Source organism: Nerophis ophidion, linkage group LG05 (genome assembly GCF_033978795.1).
Source record: "Nerophis ophidion isolate RoL-2023_Sa linkage group LG05, RoL_Noph_v1.0, whole genome shotgun sequence".
NCBI classification, from domain to species: domain Eukaryota; kingdom Metazoa; phylum Chordata; class Actinopteri; order Syngnathiformes; family Syngnathidae; genus Nerophis; species Nerophis ophidion.
The window spans coordinates 72,286,758-72,308,293 of NC_084615.1; the positions used below are offsets into that span (position 1 = coordinate 72,286,758).

Consider the following 21,536-nt stretch of genomic DNA (forward strand, 5'->3'; position numbering starts at 1 on the left):
TTTTTCTTACATTATCTTAATCGACTTTATTGGTCAAGTATGCTTAACACACAAGGTATATGACTTGATAGACTGTGCTCTTTTTGTGCAATGCAATTTGAATGACTGTGCTCTCTTTGTTCAATGCAATTTCAATTGTTGCTGCTTATTGTCAGGTGACACTGACTACACAGTATTGTTCCCTCCCTGAATTTTGGAAATTAGTTTACCAAATATGTAAACAGTCCTTACAGAGATATAAAAAAAACGTATGGTGTTTTTTTGCTTTTCTCCACAATGAAGTCACTGTAAAACTAACTACACCAAATGGTAAATGGGTTGTACTTGTATAGCGCTTTTCTACCCCTTTTTAAGGAGCCCAAAGCACTTTGACAGTATTTCCACATTCCCCCATTCACACACACATTCACACACTAAGGAAATTACATGAAAAAACACATGAAGTTCACATACATGTAGGAATCACACTGTTAATGTTAACATGAACTGAAAAAAGCAATACAGTTATGCAGGATGAAAGTTGAGCTTTAATGCTTCTAGTGTTATGCTAACATTCAATGGACCAGCTCATTGACAATTTAACCCCAAATAGCATGGCCAATCACAAGGCACATGTACACAATGATTTTCACTCAGATTCATATTTATGGGCAATTTGCAGTCTCCAATAAAAATAACTTGCATATTTTTGGTATTCAGAGGAAATTGGAGTGCTGGAAGGAACCCAAACACGCACGGGGACATGCACACTTTACACAGGGACATCTAAACGGAGGTTTGAAGACGCACACAGCATTTAGTTACACGTTATTGTTAGTAATGTTGTCAAAAGAATTAGAGCAGTTTACAAAGGTTTTAACAAGATAAGCATTAATTAACTTGAATTACTTTTCTCTTCAACTTTCTCTCCTTACTTTTGCCGGATGCCAACTCTGTTTAGGTGCGCGACTCGCTGTCACGTTCCGGACAGGCGATTTAAAATGCACGTTTATTTTAATTTTATTTTTAAATAAAACATAATGGAACATTTTTATGATATTTGAGATGTTTTTCTAACGTATTATGGCCAATTGTACGTAAATAGTAAAATATATACAGTAAACATACAATATGTTACTTTAAATTTGTTTTCATGTAAAAAAAAAAAAAAAACTTTGAAAGAGTCGCGGATTTTGTCTTGCCGTGTCGGTGCGCGATCAATTACATGTAGGGGAAACCCTGGTATCATATTATATTTCTAAATGCTAGCTTTGAAAATTACACCGAAAAAAACAAACAATGTATAAGTTTATTCAGGTGCTTATCTCCACATTCTTTGTGTGTCTCGCTGTCCCAGGATGGCCATGTGGAGGTGGCACGGCTGCTGTTGGACAGCGGTGCACAAGTCAACATGCCAGCGGATTCGTTTGAGTCGCCTCTTACCCTTGCAGCTTGTGGAGGACACGTGGAGCTGGCAGCCTTGCTAATAGAGAGAGGAGCCAACTTGGAGGAGGTTTGTGAAAGAAGACATGTCTAAATGCTGCCATATGTAAAAAAAAAAAAAATTGCAAATGCCAGAAATGTGATGAACTCAGTCAAGTATGTCTCGTAATGATAAAGTATGTTTCATGTAATCATGATTGTAGCACATTTCCAATTCACTTGAGACGAGACCCTGGAAGTAACTTAATCCCCGAAGCAAAAGGCCTTGCTTAAGTTGAAGTAAACTCTTCTTACATTGATCCTTTATGTGTTATATATCATTTTTACGAACAAACTCTAGTGGTTAGCATTTAACTGTGAGGGCTTTTAAAGAACGGGATTCATTTCAACAGCAACAGCCTCTGAGCTGAAATTACATTTTCTAATATCAACCTTGACTGCTGTTCACAAGACAAGGAAGCAAAAAAACAATGACACTTAGGAGGCGTTTTAGGAGCAAAACATTCCAACATTTTTTTGCAGAGCTGCTTTTGACTTTTAGAGGTATTTCATCATTTGGCTCAATAAATCATGTTAAAATTGGAAGCGTGCACATCGTTACTTACGCATTTTTTTTTTTTAACACTCATACAATTTTCTGGCAAAAGGACATGGATACTGATTCCTCCAAAGTTTTTGACGATAATTTGGATGCATTAGTGTGCTGTCATGTGTTCTAAACATCTGATACTTGTCTAGGTTAATGATGAGGGCTACACCCCCTTAATGGAAGCAGCAAGAGAAGGGCATGAAGAGATGGTAGCGCTACTGCTTGCTCAAGGTAAGAAAGAAGTTCCCATCAAAGCACTTCTGGTTAGCTTTTAGGGCATGATGAGGTTCTTATGAACAAGTTGGGCAATAGAACTATATCTGTGATATCATAATGTACCAAATCATAATTTTCGTTCGTCTAAGAAGGCCCTTATTTGTTTTTATTTCTCCATGATGTATATTGTACCAAAAAATGAACATCTGATGATGATGGTGGTTATTGTCCAGGTGCTAACATCAATGCCCAGACAGAAGAGACCCAGGAGACTGCTCTAACGCTAGCATGCTGTGGAGGTTTCTTGGAAGTGGCGGACTTCCTTATCAAAGCTGGGGCTGACATTGAGTTGGGCTGCTCCACTCCTCTCATGGAAGCAGCACAAGAAGGCCACCTGGATCTGGTCAAATATCTACTGGCTGCAGGTGCGCAGGGCGCAGCGAGGCAATTAATTGCCTTTTTAAGATTTGCTTGCTAACAAATATATTTTTTATTCAGGTGCAAACGTTCATGCCACCACAGCGACAGGGGACACAGCTCTGACATACGCATGTGAGAATGGTCACACGGATGTAGCGGACGTTCTACTACAGGCTGGAGCCAACCTGGTAAACATTCTTTGCACAAATCTTGTTTTTTCTCAGACCAATGATGGTTTCATGTTTGAGTAACATTACACGTGAATGTTGAATTGATTTGTCAGTCCTTGTTGAGCAACTTCCACATGCTCAGGATGCATAAAGCTAAAATCTTATGAACAAAAGCAGATCTGTAAACCAATGGATATTTTTCTTCCAGGAACATGAGTCTGAAGGGGGGCGGACACCCTTAATGAAGGCAGCAAGAGCGGGGCATCTCTGTACAGTGCAGTTCCTTATCAGCAAAGGTGTGACCTTTTATAGGATGTTATGATCAATACATTTTTAATGCACCTGCCAAAATTGTATTGCAGTATATTATTAGTCGCATAAAAAACGTACATTATTATATTAAGTACTACTAAAGGCAGCAAACCTCAAATAGGGATTACAATTTAAATTTATGAAGGCAAAAAACTTTCATGTTTCTTTCATTTCATGTCTAGGTGCTAATGTGAACAGAGCTACCGCCAATAATGATCACACAGTGGTGTCTCTGGCCTGTGCCGGAGGACATCTGGCCGTGGTGGAGTTGCTGTTGGCACATGGAGCAGACCCTACACACAGACTCAAAGTAATATGCGTTTTCATGTTTTAAAGAAAACATGAAAGATAATGATGTTCGATATTAACACATGCAATTTTCTCCTGTGCAGGATGGCTCCACCATGTTGATAGAAGCTGCTAAGGGTGGCCACACTAATGTCGTGTCCTACCTGTTGGACTATCCCAACAACATTCTGTCTGTACCAGCACCTGATCTCTCCCAGCTCACTCCCCCCTCGCAAGATGCTTCTCAGGTAAAAGGAACACCAATAATTATTGGGCATGCAGACCGAATAACTATTAGTTCCCATAAAAACAGATGATGGTAATAATGTTCTGTTACAGGTTCCTCGCGTCCCATTCCAAGCTCTCGCCATGGTGGTGCCCCCTCAAGAGCCTGACCGAGCCCCATCAAACATCGCAACACCCCCACCTGTCTCCAGCAAGGGTAATACGTGCCCATATGACTCTTAGTATCACTTTTAATTGAGATGATTATTGGTCATCTAGTCAGTCCTTAACTATTTTTCTTCATTGGTGAAATTCAGGTGTGTCCAAACCGAGACAGGCAGCACTTCAGCCCGGTGTCTCCAGTTCCATTGGCAGGGGGCCTGAAGCAGAGCCTCTGCCACCCTTTCACCTGTGCCAGCCTCTGGAGTGCATTGTGGAGGAGACGGAGGGAAAGTTGAACGAGCTAGGTCAGCGGATCAGCGCTATTGAAAAAGCCCAGCTTCAGTCACTAGAGCTTATCCAAGGGGAACCACTCACCAAAGACAAGATTGAGGAGCTGAAGAAGAGCAGAGAGGAGCAGGTAACTCATTGTAGAGGCAAAAGTGTATAAATGTTTTCTTTTTTTGTAAATAAGCAACAGACCTCTAGACCAGTGGACATTTAATCTTTTCTAATGGTTGTTTACCACACAGATCAGCATCTAAATTAGGAAAAAACACATCTGAAAGTATGCTATGTTTTTAGGTTCAGAAGAAAAAGAAAATCTTGAAGGAGCTGCAGAAGGTGGAACGCCAGTTGCAGCTAAAAACACAGCAACAGTTCACCAAAGAATACATGGAGGCAAAGGGCTTAAAGGAGGACCAGGAGGCTGGACAGAGCCAAGGCCCAGGCCCAGGGCCTGGAAATACAATACCTGGTCCCCTTTCCATTATGCCAGGTGCCCAGGTACACACAAGCTCTGACACAGACGAGGAAGCCAACAAAGATGGGGACGAAGACGACTTGCCTGGCGAGGATGGAGAAGATGTATGATTGTGTTCTTTTCAATTTGTAATTCTCACAATTTGTGGAATTTGGGTAAAAGTTAAAAAAATATCTTTATTTTCAGGATGAGGAGGATGAAGACGACGACGATGAAGACGACGATGATGATGAGGACGATGATGGGGATGAGGAGGAAGGGTCAGAGGAAGAGGCAGATGGAGATGAGGATGATTACACCAAGCTTCCTCAAGTGGGCACAATCCTTTACAGAGATGGGCCACAGCCTCCTCAGCAGCCCCCACTGCCCCCTACACCGCAGGCCCAACCCCAGCCACCGCCTCCACCTCTTCATGCAGCCTTTGTTCCTGTCCAGCCTCTGCCGGAATACAACCCTGCAGACTACCCAGGAAGTACTTGCCCTGACCTCCAAAGGGTACTGGTAGGCCAACAGATGCTGGGCCAACAGCAGCAGGGGCAAGGTCAACAGTTATCTGGGTTAGGTCCTGGAATGATTCCTCAGCAGCCCCCGGATGGTCTCATGGTTGCCACACCTGCACAGACGCTCACTGACACGTTGGATGACATCATGGCAGGTCAGAATATGCAGCATTTGACTTTTTGTTGGTCTTTTATGCTTTTGCTAACTTTCTCTGTATTACTATTTTCAGCTATGAGCAGCCGCGTGCCCATGCTTAACACAACCACCTCACCCACTCCCTTGTCCCAACCGCCCACACAGACGTCTGCTAACATCTCCTCGCCACCATCTGTGCTCCCCCTATACCCCTCGGTTGACATTGATGCACACGTAAGACAATTTAATTGTTGCCAATACACAGGGAGCTCTTTCAATTACAAATGAAACCTGATTATAAATGATTTCTCCACAGACGGAGAGTAACCATGACACAGCGTTAACACTGGCATGTGCAGGAGGGCACGAGGAGCTAGTGTCTGTCCTCATTGCACGGGGAGCCAACATTGAGCACCGCGACAAAAAAGGTATGCATCCATGAAATTTCAGGCATGTGTAATGTCCGTGTTTAAACATAATTTTTGCATCAAAATATCGCCTCCGCACTTTTCAATGAAATATTTTTTTTTTAAAAAAGGATTCAAACAAAATTTGGTAAATGCTTTCCTCAGCAACAGGTGCTCACTCTTCCTCTCGCCTAAATGCCACACTGAATTACAGAACAGGGAGACGATCAGGGGAACCGAATCAATCTCCCTAGTTGGCATAGTCAGCATCATCTAGCTAGTTTGTGTTGTCGCCTGCTTTCACTCTCCGAGCTACAACGTTGACGTTTTTCTACTTTGCTGGATGATTTGGATGTTTTTAATTCGAACACTGTTAGTTTCGAACCAGTTTTAGTTCATTAATTAGTAGCGAGCAAGAGGGTATATTTTTGATGTGAAGAATGTGAACAGAGGTCAAAACAACAAAGTATATTACCCCCATTGGGCGTGGCTACAGGATAGCTAGGGTTGCCAAATGGGACACGTTTTTTTGAGTTATTTGCAATACATGCATGTTATAGAATTGTACATTCGATCCATCCTTCCATTATCTACCGCTTACTCCCTTCGGGGTCGCGGGGGGCGTTGGACCCTATCTCAGCTACAATCGAGCGTAAGGCGGGGTACATACACCCCATTACATTTTGAATGATAATAATGTTAGAAAATTATCTACTTAAAAAAAAAATCTCCAGTACATAACATGAGACGACATGTAAGTGTCAAAAAGACAGCCAAAAGATGTTGGTAATGAAAAATAAATCTATAAAAAATAAATAAATAAATCTAAAGGTTAAATATAGTGTAGAAATACACCCAAATGCAGGAAATGAAGCCTTGATTTTCAAGATTTTCTTTTGGGGCTTGAGTGGCAGCACTTTGTGCTGATAGAAATGTTCTTCTTTTTTTCGTCAGTTTTCCTCTTTTTTTCCTCAAAGGGTGCTCACATGCCAGAAATTTTAAAGTGAACTGGACACTTGAACCGGTAAATGTGAAGCTGAAAATGTTCAAAGCTGTTTTTTTAAGCTGGATTGCTTCTTACGCCACTAAATATATGGTGCATGCTCATATTTGCTCTTTTCGACTCAGGCTTTACCCCTCTCATCCTGGCTGCTACCGCTGGCCATGTTGGCGTTGTGGAAGTGCTCCTCGACAAAGGGGGTGACATCGAGGCCCAGTCTGAAAGAACCAAAGACACACCTCTCTCCTTGGCCTGCTCTGGGGGACGACAAGAGGTAAACACTCCTCTTCATTTAAAAATACCAGTAAATTGGAAAAACAAGTTGCTCTATATTAAAGTTTTTATCATATATATCTAATTTATGACACAGAAAGACGTTCATAGCTTGGGAGTAAATACATATGATCAAAATAGTATCAATTTCATGGAGATTCCTGAGCCATTTTGAGAGATAATGAGCGAGCCGGTTGCGTGACATAGAGGTAGAAACCATATATAAGAAAGGTGATCTACAAGTTTTAGTAGCTCTGTTAAACAAATCCAGATCCTTTAGTGAAACACTAAGCATCATGTAGTAGTATTGCTATGTGCGGAACAAGAAATACAAAATACAAATATAATACCATCGCTTACTGTACAATGTATGCTCTCACTGTGATGAAGACTGATAGGATATTTATATCTTCGCATTCAGATGAAAAATCTATTTTATCTCGACGACGAAGGGTTAAAAAAAAAATTGCTGCCGAGTCTGACACGGTCTTTTGTTGTAGTGTGTATGTTTCCATCTCCGTGTAGAAATTAATGGCACAGATGAAAAACTTAAAGATTCACGGCTAAATCCTCCTAATATCCAGATGAGAGGCATGATTTAGAATCTATATTTGTATATATTTATAATAACTTTCACGAGCTGAGACGCGATGATGCGGGAGAAAAACGTCAGCAAACAAGACATATGGGGCTCAGTGTTGCATAAGCTTCTTGTCTTTACAGTTTTATGGCAGTTTGCATTCTTATATGTTGCATGACTGCCATCTTCAGTTTCATTTTATAATTACATTAAAGTCACTCTTTCAGTCCAGTGCCGCATCAACTATAGTTAGCTCTCGGTTATCAATGCTAGAAATACTTGGTCTGCGTTCATGCCTATATCTGGTTAATATTCAGGTCACGAAATGTAAATAGAGTGTTGTTGCGGGTTTTGGATGGTTATTTAGAGAGTTTTATGGTTGAAATAGAGAGCCCACATACACTCCATTGTTAGTGGACTTTTTATTCATTTATTTATGACTTACAATGCATAAAAAACAAAAACATTTGTGTACATGTCATACATATATATATAGGGATTGTGACTAATAGACAGCAAATGTGTTTTAATTTTTGCGTATTTCCAGTAGAGTTGAAACGATTCCTTGAGTAATTCCATTACAAAATATATTCGAGGAATTTTCGCTGCGTCGAGGCATTAAGTTATTAATATTATTATTTTGATTTATTTTATACGGCATTTTTCCTCTTTTAGTCGTCAAAACTCACGTTTCGGCCTCTTGTCCACACGCAGACGCATACTTTAGTCTTTAAAAACGCAGGCTTTTACAAACGCTGGCCAAAGTGTAGAGATACAAAATTCTGCGCTCAGCATGTGCTTGTACACGGCACAAATGGAGACTTGTGATGACGTCACAGTTGTGTGCTGTCATTTCCAAACTCAACAACACTGCCTTGCTGCCTTTAAACACACTATACGATGACTTATTGTATTTTTGAACGCAAACATGGAGCTCTTTTCACTCAACATTAATAAAAAGACACATCAAAAAGGTCTTGGCGTCAGTCCCGCCAACAGTGAACTGTTTTGGATACGATCGCTGTGGAACCTCCCGCTGACGGGACAACTTTGGTAGGCAAGACTTTTTGCTCTGTGTCATACGAAAGGTTTAACAACAAATCATGAAGTTAACTTGCGTGCCTTGCTTGCATGAGCCAGGTGCGACCCTGCTCGCCCTTTAAAAACAACCGAGCAACTTAAAAAAAAAAATAATGTAGTGTCCTCCTTGTGTGTTTACTGATGTTAAAGACAATATACACTTGGCAAATTGAAAACAGCTCAGCGGATTTGCGTGGAGAAACCACCATTTAAACGGCACCGTATAGTGATCATCAAAAACACACAAGAGACAAGAACTTTGTTTATGCAGTCACACCTCACAGCACATAGGGCTGTGAGCGCAACTGTTTTCATTAGCACGCCCACAAATTGGCACAATCGACCACGGACGCATTTCAGCTGTGCTTGTCCGTCTTCAATAATGAAGACAGGCCTTTAGGTAATAAAAGATAATTAGGCCAAACTCAGTATTTGAGGGCACATTTTAACATGTATAATTAAACCTTAATTAAAAAGCAAAAATATTGCTCCAGCCCAGCTGCACCAAATAATATAAATCCATTTAATAAAGTCAAAATACAAATAAGGCAACAAGAGAAGTATCCCACACTTCTCTTTTGTAATGTAAATTTTAAATTTGTATTGAACCGTTGCGGTACGGGGGGTACGGTTCGGAGGTTTACCGAACGAGTACACATGCTAGCAGCGACCAGTCTAGGACAACATGTATAAGCTAGAGCTGGAAGACCCTCCTGCCTCGTTAAGATCTCCCGTTTGGGAACACTTTGGCTGCGCGATACAACAATGGAGGACGGAGGTTTGCCGAGATTGTTCAGCAGCTGCTTCAGACAACACATCAAACATGTGTTGCACCTTTCCTTCTCCCGGCTCCCAGAGTGTCTCCCCTGCGCTCCTCGAACCCAGGAGAGACACTTCTCCAGGGCTGATGTATTCTCGGGGGCAAAACCCTTCACTCTACCCGGCAGTGGGTCTCCACAGCTCCGGACTCCAGGGTAAATGAAGAGTCTGGCAATTAGTTGCAAATCGTGGCTTTATTGACGTCTTGCACACAACCAATCCAACAAAAAACTAGCCACTCTACCGCTCCCTTACCCTGCTCGCCCACACACTCACCTCACATGCTGTCACGTATTACCCTGAGATCGGTAGGTCGTGAGTTGAAACCCCGGCCGAGTCCTACCAACGACTATAAAAATGGGACCCGTTACCTCCCTGCTTGCCACTCAGCATTAAGGGTTGGAATTGGGGGTTAAATCACCAAAAGTGATTCCCGAGCGCGGCACCGCTGCTGCCCACTGCTGCCCACTGCTGCCCACTGCTGCCCACTGCTCCCCTCACCTCCCAGGGGGTGATCAAGGGTGATGGGTCAAATGCAGAGAATAATTTCGCCACATCTAGTATGTGTGTGACAAACATTGGTACTTTAACTTAACTTTAAAATATTAAAGGGCCACACACATGCGCTACTCTCATAACACAGTGGTTCTCAACCTTTTTTCAGTGATGTACCCCCTGGAACATTTTTAATTCAAGTACCCCCTAATCAGAGCAAAGCATTTTTTGTTGAAAAAAAGAGATGAAGAAATAAAATACAGCACTATGTCAACAGTTTCTGATGTATTAAATTGTATAACAGTGCAAAATATTGCTCATTTGTAGCGGTCTTTCTTGAACTATTTGGAAAGAAAAATATAAAAATAACTAAAAACTTATTGAAAAATACACAAGTGATTTAATTATAAAGATTTCTACACATAGAAGTAATCATCAACTTAAAGTGCCATCTTTGGGGATTGCAATAGAAATCCATCTGGATTCATGAACTTAATTCTAAACATTTCTTCACAAAAAAAGAAAATCTTCAACATCAATATTTATGGAACATGTCCACAAAAAACGGCGGGCGGTGTTGATGAACGTGGACCCCGACTTAAACAAGTTAAAAAACTTGCTAACACCCCAAAAATTGGGGTGTTAGCATTCAGTGGTCACTTTTACAGAATATGTACTGTTCTGTGCAATCTACTAACAAAAGTCTCAATCAATCAAAAAAAAGCAATTTATATGTAGAAAGGTTTTAAGAAACCATTCTCAACTTTATATTATTTAGTTTTTATTTTATATTCGTTGACCACATTAACCCTGGCAATGGACCCTGTGTATATATATGTATGTTATGCCATAGTTTACAAATTTGGTAAATAAATAACCAAAAAATTTATATTTTGTTGTTTTCTTACTGTACCGAAAATGAACCAAACCGTGACCTCTAAACCGAGGTACGTACGGAACCGAATTTTTTGTGTACCGTTACACCCCTAGTAAATTTGTCCAGTCGATATGGGCATCTACATCAACAATATGGTTTGCCTGAGAAGCTGGACAGGACAAAAAAAAAAAAAATGTTTTCAAGCAAAAATATGATTAATTCAATTAATCGATCGGGATATTCGATAAAATACTCGATTACTAAAATATTTGATAGCTGCAGCTCTAATTTCCTGTGTGACTGATCTGATAATATGGTCAGAGTGAAGAAGCGTTACTCCTGTGATGTCCATTTACGGAAATAGCTGAAGATATTCGAACACGAATATTCAAAATGGCTGACTGAATTTGTGGAATTGTGTGATGTTTAGATCTTTTCACATACTTTGGGAATTGTAAATACAATTGGTTTTGATGGCTACAATGAAACAATTAAGTAACCTATTCTTCCACTGTACTGGTACTTTAAGTGTCCTATTTCTAAACTGCTTTTCGTATTTCAACACAATACGCGACTATTTCATCAGGTTGTCGAGTTGTTGCTGTTACGGGGAGCCAATAAGGAACATCGCAATGTTTCTGACTACACACCTTTGAGCCTTGCTGCCTCAGGCGGTTATGTTAACATCATCAAGATACTCCTCAATGCTGGAGCTGAAATCAACTCCAGGTAAGGGCATGCATGGCACTTCACAAAGGTCTACGATAAACGCACACACATACACGTTCTACTAGTAGAAAATTGGTATGTGATAATTTTCCATTTAACAGTAGCTATTTACACAAAGACGTATGGTACAAAAATGCAAACTGACATGTTAATGCTTACATTTTTGTAAATGGAATGATTAGTGTTCAGTTAAGCAAACAAATATTTTCCCTTTACTAATCAGGACCGGCAGCAAACTAGGAATCTCTCCCCTGATGCTGGCAGCGATGAATGGTCACGTACCGGCAGTGAAGTTGTTGCTAGATATGGGCTCAGACATCAACGCCCAAATTGAGACCAACAGGAACACAGCTCTGACCCTAGCCTGCTTTCAGGGGCGGGCTGAAGTAGTTAGTCTGCTGCTCGATCGCAAGGCCAACGTTGAACATCGTGCTAAGGTGAGGAAGATATATCAACCATTCCATACACTATAAGTCACCATATTATATGTAGAATGTAGAATGCCACTGGAGCATTACTTAATTTTTTGTAGGATAAAATTGTATGTAATTAGATCAGGAGTGTAATGCAAGTATCCATTATTCTGTCTTTCACAGATTAAATAGGTTCTTAGTTTTTGTTGCTTGTTTTATTGATAATTGACTGCTACCTCTATTCAGACTGGTCTCACTCCTCTGATGGAAGCGGCTTCAGGGGGTTATGCCGAGGTTGGCCGTGTTCTTTTAGATAAAGGTGCTGATGTCAATGCTCCACCAGTTCCCTCATCCAGAGACACTGCTCTCACAATTGCTGCTGACAAGGGTCATTACAAGTTTTGTGAGCTGCTTATCAATAGGTGAGTTGTTGTTTTTTTGGGATTGTCACTTCTGATATTTTTTATTTATAGTCATTGAACAATGTGGGGTGTCTTTGCATAATTTAACAGTCACAAATATCTGTAGTGCCTGATAACTTTTGGTAGACAGCTTAACAATGAACTGGCAGATGGATGAAGGTCTTGCCCCCAAATGGTACTGTGCAACTATATTCTACTTGGTGCATTTAACAAATATTAAATATTTAAGAAATGGCAGATTGTGAACTGCTGGTGTGTTGGTTTATGATGTTGTGGTTTCCAGCAGTCAAGTCGCGTTTGAATGCTGTTTAGGGAGATTAATGAATTTTGTACTCGTTTTTCACAAGCTTTTTGTGATTTTAGCTTTTAATCATTGTCCAATATACTCCAATCTATGTCTGAAATGTCATCTCTTCTCTACAATTTAATAGGGGAGCCCATATTGATGTACGCAACAAGAAAGGAAATACGCCTCTATGGCTGGCAGCAAATGGCGGTCATTTTGATGTGGTCCAGCTCTTGGTGCACGCCAGTGCCGATGTGGATGCAGCAGATAACCGCAAAATCACACCCCTCATGGCTGCTTATCGCAAGGTGCACTGGTGTCCCTGTTTTGATATTATGTATTGCCTTCCATAGTTGATCTTGTCTCTAATCATTAACTGACCGTTTTGTAGGGTCATGTAAAAGTGGTGCAGTACCTTGTCAAGGAAGTCAACCAATTCCCATCAGATATCGAGTGCATGAGATTCATAGCCACCATCGCTGACAAGGTATTCACCTCTCTTATTTGTAGCTACATGTGTTTTACATAAATCAATTACAATGTAGAGTGGTTTTACACAATGTCTTTACTCCGCAGGAGCTGTTGAAGAAGTGCCACCAGTGCATGGAGACAATTGTCAAAGCCAAAGACCAACAAGCAGCAGAGGCCAACAAAAACGCAAGCATTCTCCTCAAGGAGCTAGATCTAGAGAAGGTGATGCCAGGCCTGTGGCTGTACTTTTTGAGACGAAAGCATCTACTGATAAGAAACACGTCATTTATTTGGTCATGCGTTGTTCACAGTCTCGAGAGGAGAGCAAAAAGCAGGCTCTGGCTGCCAAGCGAGAGAAGCGCAAGGAGAAACGCAAAAAGAAGAAAGAGGAGCAGAAGAGGAAGCAGGAGGAAGAGGAGGGCCAGAAAACCAAGGAGGACTTCTCGGATATGCAGGAGCTGAAGGAAGATTCCGCAGAAGGTAATTCCATCTATAAAAGATTATTATGATTCCTGTTTCACCAACACCTTACTCAAGTGACATATAATTGTTTTCCAATGGGTTTGTCAAGAAAAGGTTTGCATTGTGTATTGTACTCATAAAATAAGTCAAAAGGCTTAGGTGGTTAATATTTTCGATTTTCACATTAACTTGGTGTTTCAGAAACAGAGGTTCCTATTGAGCCTCCCAGTGCAACTACCACCACCACCATCGGTATATCTGCCACCTCAACTACTTTCACCACAGTTTTTGGTAAGAAGAGAGCAAGTGTAACCACGACCCCGAGTACCAACCGCAAGAACAAAAAGAACAAGACCAAGGACTTGCCAAATGAATCGATAATATTACAGGATCCGCAGGTGAGCACGGTACTATTTTGTGGTTGATTTTATAATTGTTCATAAAATGTCCACGTTTGATAGTCTGGGGTTTTGTATTGCAATTCCATCTCTTTGGTCATACCAGGTTGCACTTGCACAGCACAAGGCTGACAAAAACAAAATCCATGGTGAACCCCGAGGTGGAGGGGGTGTGGCAGGTGGCAACAGTGATTCTGACCCTTTGGATAGTACCGACTGTGCAAGTGAAAGCAGCAGCAGTGGAGGGAAGAGCCAGGAACTCAACTACCTCCCTGACCTCACCTCATCCACGTCGTCGTCCTCTTCTTCCTCCTCATCATCTTCCTCTGCCCCTTCTTTGGGAGCCACCCAGTCCCAAGCGCTTGGAGTAGGCCCTGAAAAAAGACACTGTCCTCAGCCTCAAACTGAAGTCAAGCTGGACAAGGTCACAGTCTCCATCTCAAAACCAACACAAAAGTGAGCCGTGTGTTTATGTAAACAAGTAACATTTTATAAAACTGTTTCTCGTTGAATTCATATCTGCCCATTTTACCACAGAGCTCCAGACATGAGCGACTCCACCCCAAACGCTTTACCCTCTCCATTCAAGACCATGGCTCTTCCGGTTACCTCACCCAACAGTAAGCTCAGCCTTACGAGCCCCAAAAGGGGCCAGAAGAGGGAAGAAGGTTGGAAGGAAGTTGTCCGGAGGTGAGCATTTCTAGTTAGTGTCTGTCTGTATTTTCCTGAAACACAGTTCATTTTGTTAATTTGGGGTTTTCACTAAATTTTGAAGATCTAAAAAGCTTTCGGTGCCAGCCTCTGTCGTGTCACGTATCATGGGCCGTGGGGGCTGCAACATCACAGCCATTCAAGATGTGACAGGAGCCCACATCGATGTGGACAAACAGAAAGACAAGAATGGCGAGAGGATGATCACTATTAGGTAAACATGAATCCAGCTGGTGTCACAAACTGTGCAAGTGGTTTTACTAAGGTGTGCACTCTTGTTACAGGGGAGGCACGGAGTCTACACGATACGCAGTCCAGCTAATCAATGCTCTAATCCAAGACCCAGCCAAAGAGCTTGAGGATCTGATCCCTCGGAATCACATTAGAGCCCCAGGCTCAAAAATGTCCTCGGCTTCTTTCTCCAGCTCTGCAGGGGGAGGCAGTGGTCCAAATTCGGGGCCAAAGTCACTTAGCTCTCTGGTAACCTCTACAGGCATGTCGTTCCAGCCTTCATCATCCACGTCGTCGTCCTCTTCTCAGGCCGGAAAGATTGGGAAAGGCCTCTCATCAAATGTCAGACAACCTTTCCCGGTATCTCTGCCCCTCGCGTACGCCCACCCTCAGCTGGCCCTCCTGGCCGCTCAGACCATGCACCAGATCAGACACCCTCGGCTTCCCATGGCCCAGTTTGGTGGCACTTTCTCTCCTGCAGCCAGCACCTGGGGACCCTTTCCTGTGAGACCCGTGAGTCCAGGCAGTGCTAATAGCTCCCCCAAACATAATGGAGGCAGTGCCGCAGGCCAGGCAAGACCCAACACGACTCCAAGCGAGCATAGCCACACATCCAGCTCTGCAGCTTCAGTCACCACTACCAACACCATGACCACCACCGCCACCAGTGCTCCCAACTCATCTACGTCAGCATCGCCTCACACACCCAACCCCACTCCATACAATCCTCAGCCGAACATTCCCACACCCTCTTCGGTTCGTAAACAACTCTTCGCCCCAGATCCCAAGGTGGCTGCTGTCACCACCGTGTCTGTCGCCACAAGTGCAACGAGTGGCGGAAATGCAGTACGAGGCACAGGGTCCCCTGCACACCACAGCTCCTCTGCAACTGCAGTTCATAATTCCCAGCAGTCAGTGGGTGCCATCTCACAGCCGGTTCTCCATCAAGGTAAAAGTGAACCCAGTGCTGTTGTGACTCCAGGAAAAGACAAGCCCCCTCAACATACTGAGAATCAGCCAGTTTCTGCCATCGAAACCATCACTTCTGTTGGTTTTTCCACAGCGGCTATGGCTTTGCCTCCCAAACAAGAGCCTCGACAACAGTTGCCTCCCCCATCCTCGTCTGTGTCATCCACAGAGCCTCCCCCAGCGCTTCTCAATTCACAGCCCAGTTCCCATCTCACCTCAGTACCTCCTCCGGTCCTCTCGCATAATGTTGCACACCCCAACAACACATTGCCACACTTCTCCGCCCCTGCGCCCAGAGTCTCCCATCGTATGCAGCAATCGGGGCCTTACTATTCCCTTCCTGAACAACAGCAGCAGCTGCAAACACAACAGCAGCCGCAGTCTGTGTTCGTGCCCTTCAACCTTCAGCAAGAACCTGCTAAACAGACCCAAAACCAGACATCCCAGCCAACCAGTTTGCCTCTGCAGGCCCAAGCCCAAGGCTCCCTTCAGGTCTCCGCTAATCTTGGCATGATGAATGGTTCCCAAATTCAGCATGTGGCCAACGCTGGCAAGCAAATGCCACCTAATTTTGGTCATGCAGGCCTTTTCAATTTCAGCAGCATCTTTGAAAATAACAACCAGGTACATTAAAACCTATGTAGTAAAACAAGTAATTGTAGGAGTGAAAACCTTGCATTATAGTACAGCTATATAATTTGGTGCTTAATCACCTTGCAGGTGGGAAACAATCAGGTGTGGGGTGCGTGCCATCTTCCTGCTCGTTCACCTCCAGAGCCGTCATACTCGGCCCCACCAGCCTACGTGAGCGTGGGCCAGATGGAGAATATGATACCGCCACCGCCTCCAGACAATGCCAAAGCTCCTGGTTATCGATCTGCCTCTCAAAGGATGGTCAACAGCCCCATTGGTAGGATAAGTTACACTGATATTGTATATACAACTACAACTATGTCATGTTGCATTAGTATTAGTGTTTATGTGAACATGTGATGTCTGCATCTACAGCATTGACCAGCTATGCCACCAGTATCTCTGGGAGTCCAGTTTATCTGCATGGTCATACGGCTGTTGGCACGCCCTCATTCAGCAGGCAGCACTTTTCTCCACACCCCTGGAGTGCATCCACATCAGGTAGGGCTCTCATGTGGCTTGATAGGTAAAGTATGCATGTTTTTTTCCCCAAGTGATACAGTGAGCGTCCTGTTTCACAAGATGTATACAAATGATTTAGGTGGATTTGACTATAGTTTGTGCACACCTGGAGGTAAGAAGAACAAACCCTGTTTCCATATGAGTTGGGCAATTGCGTTAGATGTAAATATAAACAGAATACAATGATTTGCAAATCCTTTTCAACCCATAGTCAGTTTAATGCACTATATAGACAAGATATTTGATGTTCAAAATCATAAACTTTTATTTTTTTTTTCAAATAATAATTAACTTAGAATTTCATGGCTGTAACACGTGCCAAAGTAGTTGGGAAAGGGCATGTTCACCACTGTGTAACATCACCTTTTCTTTTAAAAATACTCAATAAACGTTTGGGAACTGAGGAAACTAATTGTTGAAGCTAGGGATGCACCGATTAATCGGTAACCGAATATATTCGGCCGAATATGGCAAAAAAAGCCACATTCGACCTTCGGTGGAATGAGTTAAATGCAAGGCCGAATAGTGGCGTGTGACACAATGACACAATTTTTTGACGCGGTGACGCAATCAACCAACGTGCAGTGACGCGGTGACGTTGTAACCAGGCGCCTTCGGAAAAATGTCAGCAGTGTGGAGATATTTTAAAGTGGCGGAAAGTGACAAAAGTATTGCAGTTTGTAACGAATGTTCAGCCAAACTGTCTCGAGGAGGTGCCTCGTGGCCGACGTCTTTGAGAGGACGAAAAAGTTTGCGACTGACAGTGCCAAAGCAAACGGACTTACAAAGAAGGTAATGGAGTTTATGGCTTTGGATGATCAACCGTTTAGTGTTGTGGAGGAGATTGGCTTTCGGAGACTCATGGAGCACATTGAGCCCCGTTACACGATGCCGAGCAGACGGTATTTCTCTGATGTGTGCTCTTTACATTGTGTGTGTGCTGTTTACATTATTAGCCTGTTGTGTAGGCTACCTGTATAAGTGTATGAGGTTACAAGCACACACTTAATTGAGATTTACTTGAGCCTTCTGTTTATATTATTAGCCTATCTACTGTGGCTAAGTAGACTTTTGCCAAAAGGACAATAATTCATTTGTTGTGGGTTTATCCACTTTAATGCACTTTATTTTTTTTTTGGAATGCATGTTTTGTTTTAAGGCCTAATATAAATGAAAAACTTTGTGCCTTTCTTGAAAAGCAAAGGCTCCTGGAATATTGAAAAAATGTCAATATTCAATAAAAATGTACTTTATTTAAAAAAACATGTCTAAAAATGTATTATAAGGCTGTTTATGCAATATAACATTTTTTTGAAAAACTGCATTCATTATTCGGTATTCAGTATTCGGCCTTCGGCCAAGCTTTTAAATTTTATTCGGCTTCGGCCACAAATTTTCTTTTCGGTGCATCCCTAGTTGAAGCTTTGAAAGTGGAATTCTTTCCCATTTTTGTTTTATGTAGAGCTTTGGTCGTTCAACAGTCCGGGGTCTCCGCTGTCGTATTTTACGCTTCACCATGCGCCACATATTTTCGAATGGGAGGCAGGTCTGGACTGCAGGCAGGCCAGTCTAGTACGCGCACTCTTTTACTACAAAGTCACACTGTTGTAACACGTAGCTTGGCATCGTCTTGCTGAAATAAAAAATTGAAATGTGGACTCGTCAGACCACAGAACACTTTTCCACTTTGTATCAGTCCATCTTAGATGAGCTTAGGACCAGCGAAGCTGGCGGTGTTTCTGGGTTTTGTTGATAAATGGCTTTCGCTTTGCATAGTAGAGCTTTAACTTGCACTTACAGATTTAGCAACAAACTGTATTTAGTGACAGTGGTGTTTTGAAGTGTTCCTGAGCCCATGTGGTGATATCCTTTAGAGATTGATGTCGGTTTCTGATACAGTAGCGTCTGAGGGATCGAAGGTCATGGTCATTTAATATTGGTTTCCGGCCATGTGGATTGATTTCTCCAGATTTGCTGAACCTTTTGATGATAGTATGGACCGTAGATGTTGAAATCCCTAAATTTCTTGCAATTGCACTTTGAGAAACATTGTTCTTAAACTGTTTGACTATTTGCTCATGCAGTTGTGGACAAAGGGGTGTACCTCAACCCATCCTTTCTTGTGAAAGACTGAGCATTTTTTATACCCAATCATGGCACCCACCTGTTCCCAATCAGCCTGCACACCTTTGGGATGTTCCAAATATGTGTTTGATGAGCATTCCTCAACTTTATCAGTATTTGCCACCTTTCCCAACTTCTTTGTCACGTGTTGCTGGCATCAAATTCTAAAGTTAATGATTATTTGCACACACAAAAAATGTTTATCAGTTTGAACATCAAATATCTTGTCTTTGTAGTGCATTCTATTGAATATGGGTTGAAAAGGATTTGCAAATCATTGTATTCTATTTATATTTACATCCAACACAATTTCCCAACTCATATGGAAATGGGGTTTGTAATTAATAGTAATCTGTACCTGTAGATTAGTCCTGACCTAATATGACATCACAACTTAAGTAGAGCTAACATCACATCCATAAATAAATGTAGCACTGCTTCATCGTAGCCTTTCCCCTCCATCAGGTGAGTCTCCAGTACCACCTCCAACGGTATCCACCTCCAGCCACTCCACCTCCGCTGTGGCCTCCCAACCCCAGCCCAAGCAAGGCGTCTCCTCACAGCAGGACCGGAAAGTTCCCCCACCCATTGGCACGGAGCGGCTGGCGAGGATCAGGCAGACGGGTGCGGTGAACCCCCCTCTCCTCACCACCAGCTACACGGCATCTGTTGGACAAGGCGGCATTTGGTCATTTGGTGTCGGGAGTGCTTCAGGTTAGATCACCCATTTTATGGATCACCTTTTTGTTATTGGTCTCGATAAATATGTCACGTCTAGTGTTTTGTTTGCAGAGGGCATGTCTGGTTGGTCGCAGCCCCTGATGAGTAGTCACATGATGCATCCGCAGCTGCAGGCTGAACAGTCTGCCTTCTCTCAGCACCAGCCCATGGAACAGGATGACACGGGCATTGCTAACCCTGCTAATAACTTCCATCACCCTCAGCACATGCCCAACACGTACATGGACTTCCCTAAAGTAAGAAAGCAATTGCCCTATGAAGCCTTGATGAATTAATAATTGCTGCCATTGTTCATCCAGGGCATGCCCATGTCAATGTACGGAGGAACCATGCTGCCCCCTCATCCACCGATGGCCGAGGGCCCTGGGGGCCCCATGTACAATGGCTTACATGCTGGTGACCCCGCATGGAGTCCCATTATTAAAGTGGTCCCAAACAACGCAGACAACGCTGACCCACAACAGCAGGTAACAATTAATTGTGTTGTCCTCATGTTAGTCATTTTTGTAACTTCTTGTCCCGTGCCACCCTCAGATGTGGCCTGGTACCTGGGCGCCTCACGTGGGCAACGTGCACCTGAATCACGTCAACTAGAAGGCTACATCAATAAATAAATAAAAAACATGGCATGACACACAGCGCAAACATGGCTTGCCAACTGACGACTATGACTAATTAAGACAAAGAACAAAAGAGAGTACAGCATAATAACTTGAGTATAGAACTGAGAGTGCAGAGTTGGAAAAATTCCGAGTTCTCCTGAGCCCATTCTTGACGTGCCTATTTGAAACGAGTTGATTGGGGAGTGTCCTGATAATTCAAACAAAATATGCGATCGCCTGTTCAACAGAAACAATTCTGTGCATAGTTTAGCGATTTTGACTTAAAACCGCATACACGTTCTTTGGCTGCAGGGGGCTGAACCTGAAGTAGTTATTTAAACTCGGCCCAGACCTAGATGATGATAACCTAAAGAGAAATCAGAACCTTTTAGAGTGGTAAATACATGTATAATTGTTTACATACTAAAAAGGGTTAAAATGAGAGTAAATTTCATGTCGTATAGTGGCTCTACTTTATGTAGCCTGTATTAATGTGAAATATTTACCTTAATATTCAATAAAAAGATTGAAAAGTACTTGTGTTTTATGTTGGACTTACTGTTTTCTTTTTACATGCAATAGAATCATTATTAGCTCCTTCTGGTGCATACAATCAGTGCTTGTGCTAGTTTGCTGTGGTATTCCTACAACAAATGGAGAATAGATTTGATAGTTACCACAAATAAATGCCAAATGTCCCTTGGTGATACAAATATCAAAAACATTTTAAACTATTATTCAAAATTATTTGGAGCCACAAATTGAAACATGCACTTTTGTACAATACATAAAGCTCTATAGTAGGGGTGTCTAAAGTGCGGCACATGGGTATTTTATTTTGTAAAATTTGTTTTTGAAAAAAGTTACACTACAATTACAGGAATCCATAAATTTCCTACCGCTTGTCCCATACAGTAAGTAATGTAAGGAAAAAAATATTTTAGATAAAGCTTTAAAGGCCCACTGAAACCCACTACTACCGACCACGCAGTCTGATAGTTTATACATCAATGATGAAATATTAACATTGCAACACATGCCAATACGTCCGGTTTATTTTACTAAATTGCAATTTTAAATTTCCCTCGGAG

The 21,536-nt window shown here is 42.3% G+C and overlaps 1 protein-coding gene across 3 annotated transcripts in view; it reads left to right on the plus strand.

The window, feature by feature from the left end:
- ankhd1 (ankyrin repeat and KH domain containing 1) overlaps nt 1–20,981 on the plus strand; it is a 37,614-nt gene extending 16,633 nt beyond the window's left edge. For 2 of the 3 annotated variants that reach the window (XM_061901956.1, XM_061901957.1), the window contains exons 8-39: nt 1,337–1,492; nt 2,161–2,242; nt 2,461–2,652; nt 2,726–2,835; nt 3,026–3,113; nt 3,312–3,439; nt 3,522–3,665; nt 3,757–3,859; nt 3,960–4,222; nt 4,387–4,668; nt 4,751–5,219; nt 5,295–5,434; nt 5,517–5,628; nt 6,736–6,881; nt 11,318–11,460; nt 11,684–11,897; nt 12,120–12,295; nt 12,727–12,889; nt 12,973–13,068; nt 13,158–13,274; nt 13,364–13,532; nt 13,716–13,912; nt 14,019–14,368; nt 14,450–14,602; nt 14,688–14,837; nt 14,908–16,447; nt 16,544–16,733; nt 16,832–16,957; nt 19,568–19,816; nt 19,895–20,079; nt 20,143–20,310; nt 20,378–20,981. In XM_061901956.1, coding sequence (XP_061757940.1) covers nt 1,337–1,492; nt 2,161–2,242; nt 2,461–2,652; nt 2,726–2,835; nt 3,026–3,113; nt 3,312–3,439; nt 3,522–3,665; nt 3,757–3,859; nt 3,960–4,222; nt 4,387–4,668; nt 4,751–5,219; nt 5,295–5,434; nt 5,517–5,628; nt 6,736–6,881; nt 11,318–11,460; nt 11,684–11,897; nt 12,120–12,295; nt 12,727–12,889; nt 12,973–13,068; nt 13,158–13,274; nt 13,364–13,532; nt 13,716–13,912; nt 14,019–14,368; nt 14,450–14,602; nt 14,688–14,837; nt 14,908–16,447; nt 16,544–16,733; nt 16,832–16,957; nt 19,568–19,816; nt 19,895–20,079; nt 20,143–20,310; nt 20,378–20,437 — 6,861 coding nt within the window. In that variant the 3' untranslated portion in view covers nt 20,438–20,981. Of the gene's footprint in view, nt 1–1,328; nt 1,493–2,160; nt 2,243–2,460; nt 2,653–2,725; nt 2,836–3,025; nt 3,114–3,311; nt 3,440–3,521; nt 3,666–3,756; nt 3,860–3,959; nt 4,223–4,386; nt 4,669–4,750; nt 5,220–5,294; nt 5,435–5,516; nt 5,629–6,735; nt 6,882–11,317; nt 11,461–11,683; nt 11,898–12,119; nt 12,296–12,726; nt 12,890–12,972; nt 13,069–13,157; nt 13,275–13,363; nt 13,533–13,715; nt 13,913–14,018; nt 14,369–14,449; nt 14,603–14,687; nt 14,838–14,907; nt 16,448–16,543; nt 16,734–16,831; nt 16,958–19,567; nt 19,817–19,894; nt 20,080–20,142; nt 20,311–20,377 lie in introns of all 3 variants that reach the window. The other variant, XM_061901955.1, reaches the window with a different exon arrangement.
- Nucleotides 20,982–21,536: the final 555 nt, after the last annotated feature.